The sequence below is a fragment of the Hypomesus nipponensis genome, chromosome 11 (assembly GCF_054491055.1).
Source record: "Hypomesus nipponensis isolate SF chromosome 11, ASM5449105v1, whole genome shotgun sequence".
NCBI lineage: Eukaryota > Metazoa > Chordata > Actinopteri > Osmeriformes > Osmeridae > Hypomesus > Hypomesus nipponensis.
This window is the reverse complement of record NC_140371.1, coordinates 13,153,414-13,170,907: the sequence shown is the minus strand read 5'-3', so window position 1 is coordinate 13,170,907 and position 17,494 is coordinate 13,153,414. Positions and strand designations below refer to the sequence as shown.

The window sequence follows — 17,494 nt, the reverse complement described above, 5'->3', positions numbered from 1 at the left end:
TGCCTGTCTGCTAAACAAGTCAAACAAGCATGCTACAACTCCCATTCACCAGCACCAAGCAAGCATGTTTCATCTAACCAATACTAAGTAAACAAAAGAACATTTTGTGCATATCATAGCCAGTTAAAGCACACGTTTTTCAGAAACCAACTTGGCTAATTCAAATCATTCCATTGTTTATTCTTATATTTCAAAACATAAGACCTGTCCAGTCCAGCTCAACAGCTGGAAAAAAAAAGTTACTTAAGTGTAAAACGTTAAAATATCCGAAAGGAAAACAAGACATAATCCAAATAAATGGACAGTTAGTTCATGAAGATTAAGAAAAAAAAACAACTTAGATTTTAAAATACATTAAATTAAACATTTTGTTAAAGTTGTCCCCAGTTATCTAGCTCTGGTATGTTGAAGTAGGAAGTTGGTGTACATGACAGAGAGTCACATCCTACTTGCACTTCTACACACGGCAAAACAGTTTCACAAGACATCAATCTTACATTAGAGTGAACTCGGGTGAATGTCAGATGGAAGTACAATGTCAAGGTCCCGTGAGACCAGAGATTACAAATAAAATCAGCGAATGAAGGGGCTTTGAGGAGGTGACCTGACAGTGTGACTTGGTTTATAAAGACGACATCCACAGCCGCCCCGAGGATGGAGCCGGGCTTTAGAAACAGTAACCTGCACATGTGTACGCCTCAATCCATGTCTAGTAGGGACTATGAAATATGCATCTGGTCCCCTAAACTCTGTACAAATTGCACATGATACGCCCATAATAAATTCCTTTCAGGAGCAGGACATAAACCCATACAAAAAGGTGAGTGTGTTTTATTATTTAGAAGTTCCGTGGCTTGAATAGTTTTCATCCGATTCGGAAAACGTACATCCCCCAACTCAAACGAATGCCTAACAAATGCCTACAACAGTCTAAGTCTACTGTCCATTGTACTGTACATGCATATATTGATAAATCTTCCTTTGGTGAGCACTGCACTCACTGCCTATTCACCCCAATAATATACAAGTCATACATTCTGGGAGAGTTGACCCACTGTCAATAATGTGATCAATTTATCTGTTCCTTCTCTTCGATTAGTAAGTAAGGAAACACCAAGCTAAAAGGAAGACTGAATATTAGGGAATATTTGACCTGGCTTTGATCTGGTGCTGATCATGAACATTGCACATCCCCAAAACCTAAAAGCAACACTGTTTAAACTTGCTTTTAACAACAGCCAATCCACAATGACAAAAACAGACAAACATTTCCTTTGACCTGATTAGACTGCATTGCCAAACAATGACTATGAATGAAGGACTTGAGATTGAATTGAAAACAGACTAACAGTGTGCAGAGTCAGAAGTTCTGTGCCTGATTATTTCCTGGCCCCAAACTGGTCTGGTACTGCATACTGGATCTAGGGGCAGGAGGGGGGCATTTCCCCTCAGCAGCAGCCAACACACTGAAGTCTCACTGCAGAGGGCAGCCATACTGCCACACTGCAGGTGGTGCTCAGCCTCTCACACACACGCAGACACGCACGCGCACACAGACACACACACACTTAGAGCCAAACTAAATTAATTACAGCTCCACTGCACAGCTGCCACAGAGGACATAAACCATTAAGGACCCAGACCATAACAGTGAAATAAGCACTCCTCTTCTCCACGACGCTGGTCTGAAGAAGAACCACTCTGACTACATTGCCAATCATTCTGCGAAAGAGGAACGACTGGGGGGGAGGGGGGGGCGGGGGGAGAGGACTTACAACTTTTTTTAGGGGAAATTACCTTGACAAAGGCATTTACTGACCCTGCAGTCCTTTCACCAATATAGCTTCTTAAGCAAAGTGACAACGCTTCTCTGAGAAGACAAATAATGATACTTAGTGGCCCCAAACCCCAAAATATTAAAGTTAAATGCATATTATTTTAAAATGGTGATATTTAAATCAAGCTAGTTCCAATAGACATTTAAACGAGCCTTAAGCTTCACAATTGTCCAAATATCCTGTCATCCGATAAACATATTTAATCCATAATATTAAAACAACAAAAAATATATTGTTTTAAAGATCCATTTGATGGGCATTAACATCTCTTTCGCTGACCCTTCGGGTGAATGTACAGAATTTCCAGTCATTGTGCAATGAAAACTTCATCCACGGTATTTCAACGCCAGTGATGTTGATGTCAAGGCTCATTCGATGAGTGCATATTTAGACTTTGTGCTCAAGCTGTCCTCTTGACCTGCGCAGCCATGACAACAGGCCACGTCCGCCGGTCGCTCCTCTCCTCGCCAGTGCTCTGGTTTTGCTTGCGGGTCATTCTCAATGTCAACAGGAATGCTAGACACCACGCATGGCGTGTCCTCAGTCCACGCATGCATGTACAAGTTCCGGTGATGTGATGATGCACTAGCCTCTAAAGGTATATTGTGTGCGTGTGTCAGTATGTGATGCTTGAGCGTGTGCGTAGGAGGAAATAGCTGTACGGGTGGAGTCGTTGTTTGCTATGTGTGTGGATGAGACGAGCCCAGAAAGTCACTGTAAAACAAGACAACAAAAAGAGGGGGAAGAAAACAAACAGTTAGCAAGAGTCTTCATGTCGGCCGAGGCTGCCAAGAGTCCAGGTGAGACTCTTTGATTATCACCGTTTGCCATTACCACACCCGCTGCTCAACTCATTTTCTCCACTGGTGAGTCACTGCCAAATTTGGACCCCGGTTGTGACACACATTGTCAACTGTGAGGCAGTCTGTTGCTTCTAGAGGAACTAAAGTCTGAACTAAGGCTGTGTAAATCAGCAGCTCTTGGATCATAGGATTCCCGATGGCAGCCACTAGACACCTACCGGTTGAGAGGCTGGATATTAACATCAGTTGGTCTGCGCGCGTCTGCAAGCCGGGACTCCTCAGAAACAATCTATGACATCATGGTGTGCAGAGGTTGGGCAGGTTTACAGTGCGTGTACCTGAGTATGTGCGGTAGCTCTGGGCTCCTGTAGATGAACTTGTGTTTGTAAGCCAGGGAAGCGGGGAAGGGGATGAACTGGACCTTGTGGCCGCTCAGACTCTTGGACTGGGCAGCAATGTTGTAGAGCTGAGGGAGAGAAAGTGAGAAAAAGGAATTGTGAGAAATGTGAACAACATATTTAGCACAGTACAGGACAGTGGTATTGGATGTTGGGCCGACTGCAGCGGTGACGTCTTTGAGGGAATTGCAGCTCAAAGGTTTTGTTTCCCCCACACACCGCCATGACGCAAATGAAATTCAAGTCATTATTTAAGTGAACAGCATTTGAGACTCTCATAACTACACTTTGAGAAAGGAGCGCTGGCATATTCAGCACTCCTTTTTCCAAATTAAAATTTTAATCAAATATGCTGGGATTTTTAAGACATCATAAAAGAGAATCAATCTCGAGTAATTAAATTGAGAGTAATTCTAAATCGGCAACGAGCAGTGCTTGGTGCCAAGACTGCAGCCACCTTATCGCTGCAATTAAACCGGATATTAATTACCTACACTAATTCAACTATAAAACATGCTCCTGTTGACTTTGGTCGACCAAAGTATCGGGCCCTTCATTTGAGGACCAGAGACTTTAATCAGGGTGAAGGAGTAGGTTCAAAATGACGAGGCAGATTATGACCAATGAATCAGCAATGTGACCAGAAGAAAAATGGCCAGCTACCTTCTTCCCCAGATGAAAGGGCACAACGGTGTCATCCTCGGCATGAAGGATGAGCAAGGGACAGGAAATGTGGTTGACACTGCCAGTGAGAGAGATAGAGAGATAGAGATAGGGCACAGGCATAAGTTAGGGAACATTCCGTGGACATTTCAAAGAAACTTGCAGGACAACAACTGACTTGAAATTTTGCAACACTGACTTTTGGTGGCCCCAGTATGGGTGTGTTTGACAGAGATTAATGATTGTCTGCTGGGGTCAGCCCTAAGCCCCCTATTGGACAATAGGCCTAGGGCCCTTCCTGGGTTGCAAGCCTAGTCAGCACATACCAGAGGACAAGTAGGGCACACACTGATCTTAGTGCTCTCATGCTGAGAATCAGCCCCACGAGAGCGAGCATGCGCGCGCACACACCCTTTTAATATGAGGGGGAAAAGCTATTTCATAAGATGTCGAGTTACCATATTGACCCAACAGACCGCTGATATGTAAACAAACTCTGTGCGTTGTGTTCAGAGACTGTACTCTGCCCTGCTACTTAGCCTGAAGAACTCGCTGCTTAAGTACGGAACGGGAAAGTACAAAATAGCAGAATGTTTGAGAGCTGAGATCGGCATACTTACTTCTCATCACTGGAAAAGTGGATGTCGTTAGCGGAGATGGCATCCAAGAAGAACCAGTCAAACCCCGGGAGGTACCTGTACACCTAGCAGGACACGAGGAAACACAGACGTTGTGGAATACGACAGGACAGCATGTCGTTATGGTGACCAGACGGGAGTGGAAGGACGCCTCACCATTGAGAAGGGGTGACTCTTGGCTTCCTCTCTGATGTTGGTGAAGGGAGATTCCAAGATTAAGGAATCCGGGGGCGTTCCTGAAAACATGGGAAACAGAGAGAGAAAAGGGGGTCAGATGGCTGAGCGGTTAGGGAGTCGGGCTGTTAATTAGAAGGTTGTTGGTTAGATTCCCGGCCGTGCAAAATGACGTTGTGTCCTTGGGCAAGGCACTTCACCCTACTTGCCTCGGGGAGAATGTCTCTGTACTTACTGTAAGTCGCTCTGGATAAGAGCATCTGCTAAATGACTAAATGTAATGTAATCTATGACATGTCGAAATTATAAATGAAATACATTTACTCTTATGTCTAGGACTTAAATTCGCAAGGAATATTGAAAACAATACAGGGCGCTTCGAGAGGATATTCCATACATTTCAACTATGCTGAAATCCCAGCCAGAGAGGTGTGAAATATTCAGCCTGGACACTTGATACATGGGGAGGTCCTAGGTGTCTGTGTGTTTATGAAGTCCTCTAGCAAAAGGCCCAAGTCATCTTGGGCACCCATCGTCGCTGCTCCTGTACACAGTGCTCAGGTCAGAGCCTCAGCACCTTCAGGGCTCCGTCTATTTGGACACTTACCTCCATCACACAGACGCCTGACCAGGTTCGTGGCCACTCTGGAAATGGAAAGGAGCCATTAGTCCAGAAACGAGGAGCTTGATGGCTTTCGAATCTCTCAGCCTACTGCTCCGTATCATTGTACATGCCATTTTGACAGCCCCTAATCAAGGGCAATGTTACAAAGAAGCGAGGTTACTATGTGTAGACTGCCGGTGGTGAAAGCTTGGCCAAGCCTGTGTGTGTGTGTGTGTGTGTTCCTACCCGGTTCCCAGAGAGTGGCCCCAGATGTAGAGGGGTTTGCGGCCGACCCTTTCCTTCAACCACTGGTAGAGGACCAACGCGTCAGATGTCATACGTTGCTCAGACGGGCTGCCCTCAGAGTCACCCCAACCTGGAAGTCAGAAAAACTGTTGTTAACATTGTGCCAAGTCATAATACATGTCCTCCTGGGATGATAGAAAGAGACATAGGGGAAAAAAGATATAGCCCTTACCTCTATAATCAAAAGTGACTACATGGTAGCCTAATGAACTAAGAACCTGGGGACGGAAACAAGCACATGACTAAATGATGTCTTGGCATCATACTGATATTATACGATTATTATACTGAATACGACAGGGAACAAAAAGCCTGTCACGTGCATTTATAAATAGACTTTGCCATGTTTAACCTTACTTTGTAGAGTTGTACTCTATGGTCTCCTCCTCTGCAACAGACAAGAAGAACAAGTTCATGAGGTTAAAGGTGAGGGATTGCAAGCACACCTGCCAATCGCTCTCTCCCTCTCAATGGACTGCTTGTGCAAAGCCTCCAGTCGGGGACCAAAGGGGAACGTTCCGACGAAAAGCAGACGTCGAGGTTGTCTACGGGCCGCGTTAGCTTTGGGGACGGTGTGGAGGAAGGACTTACCGTGTGCCCGCGTTGCCATGCAGATACAACATGACTGGGTTGGGGGACTGGAGGGTGTTGTCGTACCACTCCCTGTCCTTCCCCTGCGCCTCTTCCCACATCTGGTCTGGGACTGTGTGCCTGTGGAGGGTGGGGGGGGGGGGAGCGGGAGGGGAGAAGGGGGTCTGACCAGAGCTGGATGCATCGACAGGCAAAACTCCATATGCAAAGGTCTTCATTTACATACACTGAAGCCATTGTATTGACATATTCTTTGCATACGTTTGTTTAACGGGCAAGGCTGGGTATGCGTTTGCACATCTCACCATACACCTATGTTGATGCCCTCCTCTGGCTGCAGGTAGAAGTTGAAGGTGTGGTTAAGACCGTGGTCCTGAGGCCTTTTCAGGTCAATAAAATAGGGCATCCGCACTATAGGAGGAAGGGGGGCGGGGGGGGGGGGGTAGAGAGTCACGTGATAGATGGGTTTGTGTGAGGAGAATTGCGAAAGTGCACAGAAAGTACAATTGGTCGAGGAACAGTCTCTCTTTATGCTTAGTCGGCCCTCACGAGACACTTCCACTTCCTCCCTAGACAGCTCGCTTCATCACTTGCTCCACCGTGACCTTCCCATACGAGAAATCCTAAAAGCGTTCAGTTGTCAGCAGGAATTAAGAGTTGAGGCTTACAGCGTGTCATTGCCTATGACTTTTTAGCGACACTACAATGTGGAGCTCAAAACCATGTACCAGTACATCCAAACAGTAAATAAACAGACTTTACAAATACAGGTTCCAGGCTCATAATTACGTTCCGGGTGTGCCACATCTATCATGGAAATACCTAGCAGAAACCTCTTAACAATTCCATCCGACCTACAGCTCCATATTAGTGGCAGGTGACTGAAGACCATTACTCGGGACTGCTGAAAGCTGACTCATCAATGTTGAAGGTGTAATGCTGCCCCGTTACGGCCAATCAAAATGCATGAAACGCACTTCAGTTACACACCCACGCTGCCTATCAGGTGGGGGGATGGGGGGGGTCACACGTGTGTGTGTGTGTGTGTGGTGTGTGAGCGCGTGATGAAACCCTACAGATGGAATGTCCTCCTTTCAGTCCTGCCTCCGTCTGGAGTTCCAGGCCTCGTTGAATCATGTGCGCGCACGCACCCACACGGACGGCCTCTCGCATCTGCTTGTGCGTGCACTCGGGAGGGGTTGACCCCGAGCCCGCCCGTGGACCGTGCGAGCCACGCTACATTTGCAAAAAGGATTTCCAAAACATCTTGATGGTCGAACGCGCGAGAGCTCTCCCCCCCCCCTTCTTAAATTCACCGCGCAATTACACTTGTGGACTCACTCACCGAAATTTAAAAAGACGAGTTTTGCCTGAATGGAGGGACAGAGCTTGACGATGAAGGGGATGGTGATGTAGATCCCGAGCACCCACAGGAAGATCCTCTTCAGCCTTGCTGCCAGCCCATATCTGGAACACACCGGAAACACACAAGTCTGGCCGATATTCTCAAAAGGATGGCACATGCTACACTGACTGTTTGATGTTTCAGTTACATTCCAGGTTAACACCTTATAGCAGGGAAGGATATTTGCCATTTGTGGAATGTAACATGATGGTTCGGACTGTGCTTTGTTTTGTTAACTATAGGCGTAATAGTAAGTTGCTGAAAGCAGAAAAACAGGTTTTGAGAATTACTAGGAAGGTGGCTCTATTCAAGAGAATAATGAAGGCATAGGCCTGTAGAAACAAACTTGTCAAAACAACCAAAACATGAACAAGAACCAACAACCTGTATCCCTCGGAACGGAATCACTGTCCGATGTTAAATGCACGTTTTGGCCTGGGAGCAGTGGTTCCGACTGTGACCTCTGTTTCAACAAGCACAGGCGCTGTACATTCACATGTCCACATCTGCCAGTTTATAATTACAAGAACCCATATCGACAGTGAACATGGTCATTGAATGTGGCCAATCGAGGGAGAATTTTTTATTATTATTATTTTATTTTTATTTAATTTTTTCAGGAGAATACGTTCTGCTTTACTGCGAGCACATCAATGCGTATGAACACATGTCGACCCTCATCACAACATGACACATCCATGTGTTGCACTTCAGTGGATCACGTCTCTTACCCCACACGCAGGGAGCAGTCCCTGACACACGCTAGGCCCAAGCAGCAAGGACTCAGCCAGTCAGGGGTCCCCCTGCAGCGGAGGGGAACAAAACCACACACAGGTCCCTCCACTTCCTCCCGGGAAAGGGCTCCATGCAGAAAGAGCGCGACACGTGCTCACTGTGTTTGTGTTCGTCAGGCATGACCGTGCGTGCGTGCCGGGATGTGCGCTCATGTGAATGCGTCTTCCCGTTTGGATGTCAAAAAGGTCAGGGGGGGTGCATGTTGAGTTTTTTTTTTACTCTTTCTTTCTCTCCATCTCTCTCTCTCCCCTCCCCCCCTCCTCCTCTCTCCCTGGTTGGCCTACTCGGTGGCATGTTACGCTGCTCTCAGCGCTGACCTCTAGCACCCAGCAGTGGCTGGCGGGGCTGATGTGTCACGATGGTCCGGCTGAGGCGTCAGTCAGGGAAGGGGGCCTGGGGTGCCTCGTCACAGCCCCCCCCCCTCCCCCCTCCCCCCCCAGGAGGTACAGTCACCCTGGGGAGGGAGGGCTTACTCCCTGCTGGAGGTGTGGCGTAACCTCTAATGTACTGGCAGTGTGGTGGACTGCATAACACGGACGGGAGAGATACAGTAGGCTGCAGAGTAGGAAGTCACTGGGAGGGGAATACATCTTAAAAAATGGCAGAGGTAGGCTTAATGTTTTAGTGATAAACAGGTTTATTCGCCATCAAATGATCAAATAACACCGAGCTTGTGAAATAGGCCATGAAATAAATGATAAGATCTGGATTTAAATGGTGCTTCTCAGGCTGACGAGTCCTAAGCTAAAGATTGCATTCCATCAATTCTCTCTCTCTCACACACACACACACACACACAGCATAAATGTAAACGTTGTAAAGTTAGTGCAGGGATGCAAAGCCGAGTTTCAGAGTGTGCAGCACAGGAGCTAACTGTGGGTCTATGAATAATGCAGACTAGAGAGAGCCGGTGAGGTACTGTGTTATCGAGGAGCCAAAAGGGACAGAGAGAGGGAGGCCGACAGACAAGGCCGGGTCAAGTTCCATAAACACTCAGTCACGTACAGTGAACACTATCTGACACCTGATATGGAAACGTATAGCTAGTACGCCTAGGTGAATGGATAACATAGACCTACCACACCTACATGAAGACCATGGCAACCGTCAGTCAGTATCATGCACTCGTATGCTAGTATCTGTTAGAATATGCAAAGTGTATGTGTGCGTGTTGGTTGGGGGGGGGGGGGGGGGGGGGGGGTGATAAGGCGCCACCAAACCCAACGTCCTTTACAGATAATGAAACAAATGAGCAGGTCTGGAGCTCATCGTGGCAAGCTGGCAGCTGCATGTTGAGCTGACTGGAGCGCAAGGCTGACCAGTTGGGACAAGGTGGAAAGCACTCTGGCTTAGTTCAGAAGTGGCCTGGCACTGGCCTTGCCAGCCGGACAGATGGTGGTGGTGCGGCGGTGGCTGGATCACCGGCGCGTGAAGCCCTTCTGTCTGCCGTCCAAACTACTTCAGACTACCCTCGGGGGGGGGGGGGGGGGGGGTCGGACTGGATTAGGACCGTTTTCAAAGCGAGTCGTGCAAATTGTGCCTTGGCCACGGCCAAATGGTGTGTGTGGTCACTGGCAGGTGACCGAGTCTTGAGTGGGAACCACCTGAGCAGACTGGAGAGGCGGTCGCAGGAGGAACAACGCTGCCCTACAGAGAAGCAGGATGTGACACCTGCGTCGCTTGTTAATGCGTTTAGAAGAAGCTGGGGGGGGGGGGGGGGGGGGGAGGGGTCAGGTTGGGTGCATGCAAATCTGACGCCATATGGCCCTGATTACTGCCCCGCGGACAGGAGCAGAGGGGGAAGCTACATTGCATCACATCCCTTTGTTCATCTGCCCGGCCGACCGGCTTCCTCCTTCACTAGGGACATTGAATAGCCCGCGTCGTCCGTGTTAACCTGGTATAGGGTACGCCAGGGTATTGAACATTTAAAAGCTCATTACAAAATGATTAATCTAACATAAATAAAAGGACAGACGCAAAAGGCAAATAACGTGCCTAATTGATTTGAAATAACGTTTCTCTAAGCCGACTCGTCTTCTGGAGTATCAGCCTGTGCAGAGTCTCTGGGCGGTTTAAGCCAAGTTCATCCCTTCCCTGCTGAGGCCCAAGGTGACAGTGCAAGCGGCCAGGACCTTGAGAGAACCAGGTCTGCCAGCCAGGCCGGAGCAGGAAATGTCAGGCTAGCTTAATGCAGCCTGACATGGAAGGGTTGAGGAGATACTTAGGGTGTTGGATTTCAGGAGTACTACTGTGAATCGACTACAGCTGCAAGAGAGGTTCTCTCGGGGTCTAGAGCTTTGATGTGAAGAAGAAGAAAAAAAACAACGAAACCTGAGATTCTTTTTTGGCTATTGATACCATGCAAGCTGAACTTCTGTCCCAACCTCAATGCTAAGTGGTGATGATGATACCCACTACTTCAGACAGCCCACAAGAGCTCATGTTCCCTGAGTGGATTCTAAAAATGTGCCTCTGCATCGAGCGCTGCGACACCCACACAGTCTCATACGCTTGCTCACACGCCACACACACAAGCTCTACTGTAAGATAGTCTGCTCGTCGACAGTGTTGCTGGAAAAACAACCAAGTCCAGGCCCGGATGCATCACCTCATGAGGCAAATCACAAAAGTCTAACAGGTTGTTTTTTTTTATATTGGGGGGGGGGGGGGGGGGGCGGGCTGGACCTGGGTAGCCTACCTGACTGACTGAATTATGATTTCATTGTTTCAAACAAAAAGGCTAATGGATCTGCCATTAACAATATTCTGTCACATATTCAATTGCACAACAAAGCACTGCTTTATAGGAGTATTTGGTACTTAGGCATAATCTGAAGGAACTGAAGGACCATAAGCAGTGAGCCAGTGGAATGGCTGGGTTTTAGGAAGAATTGTGAAATTAGGCTTCATTAACCAGTATTGTCATTAAAACCTTTCACATTTATGAATCTGACATTGGTGGAAAACAGTGTGAATGCTTATGGGCAATAGAAGCACCAACAAGACACACACAGCATCATATGGTTGAAGTCATGTGCACAACAAAGGTCGCATTGTGTTGGTACGTTTTTTGTTGTTGTACTTGTCGATTATGTGAAGACTAATGCTACATGCCGTCAGCAAAACCAGTCCAATACTTGAGCTTGTTCTGCAGATTGCAAGTGACAGAGAAAGGACAATCCTAAATCTTGGTCATCCCGGGAATCTTTGGGACTTCCTGTAGGCCATTTTAATGCTTCGAAAGTGAGAAGGCATCGCTGTGAAGATCTAAGAAACCAAACAGGAAGTATGCCACCAGCAGAGATGACATGTAAACGTAACGTGACAGGGAAGAGAAAAGAGACGTTAAACCAATCTACAAATTGGAAACCATAAAAAGAAGCTGAGAAGAAAAGACAGGGGGGGTTTCCTGAAGCTGATCCATGGCAGCTTCAGGAACAGAACATGACAGGGACTTTGAACTAAGTGAATGAATGACATCTAATATATTTAAGGCAGACAGGCAGCTATGTAAGGAGACAGTCTACCAGGGGAGGCAGTAGTACAGACCTAGAGGGAAATTAAAGTCAACGTGCATTACTTAGCGGTACGTTCAAAGGCCTGGTAGGCGATAAAGGACTGTATCAATTACTATGTCCATCTCTCTCCCTCTCTCCAGTTTTTAACAACGGGTTTCCCTGCCTCTCGGCAGAGTCACTATTGTGCGTGATGCCAGACCAAGTTAACGGTCTGCCGTTCTCATTATAATGTTCCTGTACCACACACCTTTCCATTAAACAGTCCTCAATCCACCCACCCAGCAAATTGGGTCATATAAAGAGCTCTCCCTGAAGGTTGTTGCATATCTGTTTCATCGGGGGCAAGTAAACTAGGAGAATTTGTGAGCCAAGTCCTTCGATGGATAAGCCAAATCCAACTACGGTTAGCCAACTCAGATCTCTTCATCACACCCGGCCTGAGGTCGAGTCTGGATTTCAGTTCTCATATCAGGTTAGTGACTAAGGAGGGCCTGCCTAGTGTTGATGCAGACTGACATCGGTAGTCACATGAGTAGCAACAAGAGAACTGTTACACCGGACTTTCTCCCAAACATAAAACGACAATAATCAGCTCAGACACATGAAATAGAGAACCAATGAAATCATTGATTTTAACCAAAAAAGATGCATTTGCACAGTTACAGACACAGTGTTCTGCCAGGGACAGTGATAGGGAAATAATGAATTAAGTACAAAGACTAGTTAACCAAACTCGTAAATTTCCATTATACAGCTGCTACTTTTTACACCAAATCAGGTCACAGAGCTCACTGAGCCCTAGATCTGTCAGAAGGTTTCATCTAGTATCAACACATTTTCAATTTCCCATTTAATAGTAAGACCAATGTGTTGGTATTTAAGATGACATGGTACAATTTCAGCATTTCTGTGAAAAATGCATATCAATAAAACATTTAAAAAAACCTTGTCTGAAGAGAATGTAGTCAGGCTTGAAACAGTTTACCTGCACTCAAGACAAAACTGATACAATTGTATTATTGGACACCTAACCTTAATGGTGACAGGAGTGATTCTCAGGAGACTAGAATGTGTCTGACTCAGTATTTTATTCACCTCTTTTGCGCAAACTGAATCTGAAAGAAGAATTTAAAGAGTTTAAAACGTGTAGCTAACAAACAGAGCAACCGTGTTGTCTCTTTATAAATGTTCCTGATAGTACATATATATATATATATATATATTTTGCGAGTGTCAAGTGTGTTGTAAATTAGTTGAGATTTGCATAACATTTAGCTGATACGGCTTAGTGGTAGCAGACTCTTCCTACGGTCAGAAGTGGTGACACAAATTGTCAGGAGATTATTCGACCAGAGATGACACTGGAGGGGAGAATGACCTTGATTTGGTAAGAAGAACATCATAGACAAGGTCAGATAAATCAGGAGATAATTAAGCTGCATACCCGAGGCCAGCAAGCCTATATTATGGTCTAACGATGTGACACGCCAAAATGATGTAGTTATTGTATTGACTAGCACTTGGGTAGATAAAGTCAGCCTACTCTAAAGGAAGACACATCAACCAAAAGGGCTCTATGAAAACAAAACCACTTTGTACTGGCCCTAGTTATTAAGCCAATCTACATATTTGTAAGAATGTTTTTCTACATGTGTACCCAAGCAGACTTGTTCCTCACAAAAAAAAAAAAAAAAGTGACAGTAGGTGATAAGAGACCCTAGAGTGAAAATACACTATGCATACGTTAATATGGTTTCCTTGATATCGTGAAGTACCTTAACATGATTTAAAATGCAATATTATGGTAGTGTTGGTTTACCAAAAAATCCCAGGGTCTTAAAATTATGCACTGTTACACGAGCCAACATTTTTTATCGATTATTCTGGTTTACAGTAGGCTATACTGAACTCAGTGACTTGAATGGGGCAAGGTCAATGTGTCTTACCTTCTAAATGGTCTGCCCATTGTTTTGTCCAACTCTGACTCGAACGGGACACCGCCTGGCCCCGAAACACCTTCTCCCTTCTTCTCAGAGTACTTTAAATTCGGACTAGTGTCCAGCAATGTGTTCGTGGTAGAGCTGTCATGTTCCACGGTGAGCGAATTATTTCGCTTTCGCATCACTGTAATATAATTGTGAAAAAGAAGCACAAATGCGGAAAATGTAGAATGACCGTAAAAACTAATGGTAAAGAGATCGGTCACGAAGATAGGCTGACACCCGGTTGGTGAAACACTGTCAAGATGTAGCCACGGCACAGTTGTTTTCACCCCCAGCAACGCTGACATTCAGCACTTTCGCTACATTGTTTGCAGAAGTATCTGCAGTCAGAGACCAGCTGATCAAAATCAACCTTTTGCCTCGGTACTCCTTCAGCCAATCAGATCAGACTAACTAGCTCGCCATGTTTGTAAGGTCAAAATGATCAATTAGGCAATAGGAAAAACGTGTTTAAAAACAAATAAGAATATCTTTAAATAGTTGTTGGTGACTAATATATGCTCACAACATTTTAGAAATTTCAACCTATATATTAAAACTAACCTAACTTTAGACACTAAACTACAGTATCTAGCTAGCACTACCATTTTGCAAAGCATATAGAGCTAGCGTTACGATGTCTGTTTCACAACAACCTATGGTTTACAAAAGGACGTTACAAAGCACAAAGTAATACTAACATTTACCTTTCACATTATTTTTGCAGATATCACGATATAGATTATCTCAAAACTGTATTAAACTGTAAAATCAGTCCAACATTAATAGTTTATGTAGCCGACGTGCAATGTAGTTTGACACTCTATAATGGCCATAGTTTCCGGTCATGTTATCACAACAAGTACTGTATTTCGAGAATTGGCGAATTTGCCTTCAGAGTAAAAGCATAGGCTGCAATAACTTGTGAATTTGGTTACGTGGTTATTGTTACAGAAGTTGTTACTTGTTGACATAATTGTAAAAAATAAAAATAAAAAAGGACGGAGCATGTCTAAAATGCACATAATTTCAAGATGACAAATGAAAAAAATGAAAAATAGGCTTATTTGTCAATGTGATAAATAACTTGGTGTCAAACATATAGCGTTGATTAATATTCAAAAGAGTTAAATCAGTGAGAAAGGCTAAAATAGCTTCAGGAAAATCTAGTTTAGATTATGATGGGATATTGATAAACTCTGACACTTTATTGACGTCTTAACAATAATCGTCTTCTGACACCATGTAATCGTTTTTAGGATTATGTTGGATCCTAACATTATACTGACTATATATGTATTTCCCCTTCCTGAATCCAACATACAATTAAGAATTTCTGGGAAAGAAAGTTTACTTTTTACATTAAAATAATAATTATTCATTATTAAAATTATAACATTATTTTAAAAATCGTTTCTTGACCTTTATTTTGAATTATTTTTAAAGAAATCAACCGGAAATCAGACGTTGGGTTCACTCTAAAATGAAAACAAACCGTCACGTGACGTAAATTTGGCGCGAAAAGAATAAACTGATAGCGTAAGACTAGCTTTAAGAGTTACAAGGTGTAAAGTAAACATTCAACCCTTTTATGTGACATCTGACATCATTTGGTGAGAAAATGTTCTGTGAAAAAGCGATTGAGCTCATTAGAGAACTGCAAAGGATGGGTGATGGTCAATTGCCAGCGTTTAACGTAAGTTGCAAGCTAGCTAGCTGACTACATTCAGCCTTGGGTGTCGACAGACCAGACCAGATCATCGTTGTTTTCCAGCATTGTGACCACTGTCATCTAACTAATTCCATTATTGCCACTGTCAGGAAGATGGTATTAGGCAAGTACTGGAGGAGATGAAAGCTTTGTATGAACAGAATCAAAGTGACGTGTAAGTGACTTTGACATAATACATGGAACGTATGCTTACTCTTGTCCTTTCAACATAATGACACTATTTTCATATTAGGGGTTGAATCTAACTTCTCAAGTAATAAGTATGAGACAGTTTCCACGTATTTGTATTTTTATACTGATGAATAATATGTCATCTCAAAGCAATGAAGCCAAGTCTGAGGGCCGGAGTGAGCTGATTCCAACGATCAAGTTTCGACATTGTTGTCTGCTTAGAAATCAACGCTGCATTGGTGCTTACCTGTGAGTATTACAGTTGACATTGTATTAGTATAAACATTTATCCAAAGTAGTCCACTATTATATAGTACTGTAAAGCATACGACGTATGTGTTTCCCTATAGTTTTCCTACCATCCATCAAATGTATTGATTGTTAATATATTGTCAGTAATTACTCTCTGATTATAGCTATGACAGACTGCTTCGGATCAGGGCCTTGAGGTGGGAGTATGGAAGTGTGCTGCCCACAAATATTCGCTTCCACTTGTGTGCAGAAGAGGTAAGAATGTTTAACCTAAGGACTGGCATTGCTTTCAGCACTTTATTTATACTCCTGGTATTACATTGCTTTCGGTCCAACGTGTAGTTGGAGTGGTTCAACCAATACAAGAAGTCCTTGGCCACCTTTATGAGGTCTCTTGGAGGAGAGGAAGGACTGGACATAACACAGGATGTGAAGCCGCCTAAGAGTCTGTACATAGAGGTAAGATAACCAATTAGCCCTACCTTCACAACCCAGATTGTAAACTACATGGGAAGTGTTGGGGTCTTGCCCTCTGAACATCATATGTAATAGTTTGCCAAGTGAATGTCAACTTCTCTTTCAAAGGTGCGCTGTTTGAAAGATCATGGCGAGTTTGAAATTGACGACGGGACCATAATACTTCTGAAGAAAAACAGTCAGGTACGTTGAGACCGCTCATGTGACGTCATGTGATCGCTGTCACATGATTTGGATTTCTTGATATAAGGTGTTTACCTGTGAATAGTGCAACCTTTGGAAGGTTATAGGGTGTGATTTTGTCTCACTTCTCGTCCCTCAGCACTTTTTGCCACGTTGGAAGTGTGAGCAGCTGATTCGCCAAGGAGTCTTGGAGCATGTGGTGTCATGAATGACCAACCCCTTGGTTACTGTAACCGCGTGTCCACAGTGTGAGCAGCCGATTTGCCAGGGAGTCTTGGGAGCATGTGGTCTCATGAATGACCAACCCTTAGTTAGTGTAACTGTGTGTCCACTTGTTTTGAGTCCACTAAACATGCACAATATTTAGAAAATGTGCTTTGAAACAAGACAGACTTCATGTATTGTTGGGGGACATTTATTACTTGGTCAGCTTGTTTTTACAATGATTGTGTAGTGCAGGACAATTCCGGGTTACATTGTCTTTACAATAACTACAGTTGGAGCACCATCTTGTAATTGTGTTCTCAAATAATTTAGGAATCAAACTGTTGACTGTACAGCAGTGCAATACGATTGAAAAATGTGCAGATTTACAAAAAGGTGTTTATCAAAACTTTACATCTCATAAATACTGTGCTTTTGGTTGAGTTTTATATTTAAAAGATTGTAACAAACACCTCAATAAAAAGGTATTTCCCTTGAAGTGGGAGCTACTCAATCATGTCTCAGCCTTTCACATATAGTACCACTCACCTCATACAGTCTCAGACCTGGCATAAGTATAGTACCTAGAAGTTTGTGATAAACCTGGAATGTTATTTTTACACAATCTGGTCATTCACTGATTGAAGTATCAATTCTGGAGGATGGTCACAATGAACCATGGTTCACTCAAAACACAAATGCACCCTTGCCTAATATGTTTCTGTTATTGTCTATACATGCAAGTTGTGCTGTAATT

The 17,494-nt window shown here is 44.4% G+C and overlaps 2 protein-coding genes across 3 annotated transcripts; one reads left to right on the top strand and one right to left on the bottom strand.

Annotated features, from left to right (window-relative positions):
* Positions 1–156: 156 nt before the first annotated feature.
* Positions 157–14,573, bottom strand: abhd12 (abhydrolase domain containing 12, lysophospholipase). 2 transcript variants are annotated; one of them, XM_084709459.1, is made up of 15 exons: positions 14,426–14,573; positions 13,683–13,860; positions 8,152–8,223; positions 7,361–7,482; positions 6,321–6,426; positions 6,016–6,135; positions 5,782–5,812; positions 5,597–5,642; positions 5,365–5,494; positions 5,122–5,159; positions 4,497–4,576; positions 4,323–4,405; positions 3,703–3,781; positions 2,980–3,107; positions 157–2,552 (listed from the first exon to the last, which is right to left on the bottom strand). In XM_084709459.1, the coding sequence occupies exons 2-15, from the start codon at positions 13,856–13,858 to the stop codon at positions 2,519–2,521; spliced, it is 1,245 nt and encodes a 414-aa protein (XP_084565585.1). In that variant the 5' UTR covers positions 13,859–13,860; positions 14,426–14,573; the 3' UTR covers positions 157–2,518. The 2 variants fall into 2 exon arrangements, with proteins under 2 accessions (XP_084565585.1, XP_084565587.1); XM_084709461.1 differs by lacking the exon at positions 8,152–8,223.
* A 635-nt stretch (positions 14,574–15,208) lies between these two features.
* gins1 (GINS complex subunit 1 (Psf1 homolog)) lies at positions 15,209–17,347 on the top strand. Its single transcript, XM_084709057.1, has 7 exons — positions 15,209–15,414; positions 15,540–15,604; positions 15,772–15,870; positions 16,038–16,128; positions 16,216–16,332; positions 16,459–16,533; positions 16,673–17,347. Exons 1-7 carry the CDS (start codon positions 15,340–15,342, stop codon positions 16,739–16,741), a joined length of 591 nt encoding a protein of 196 aa, XP_084565183.1. The 5' UTR covers positions 15,209–15,339; the 3' UTR covers positions 16,742–17,347.
* The last annotated feature ends 147 nt before the right edge of the window (positions 17,348–17,494 follow it).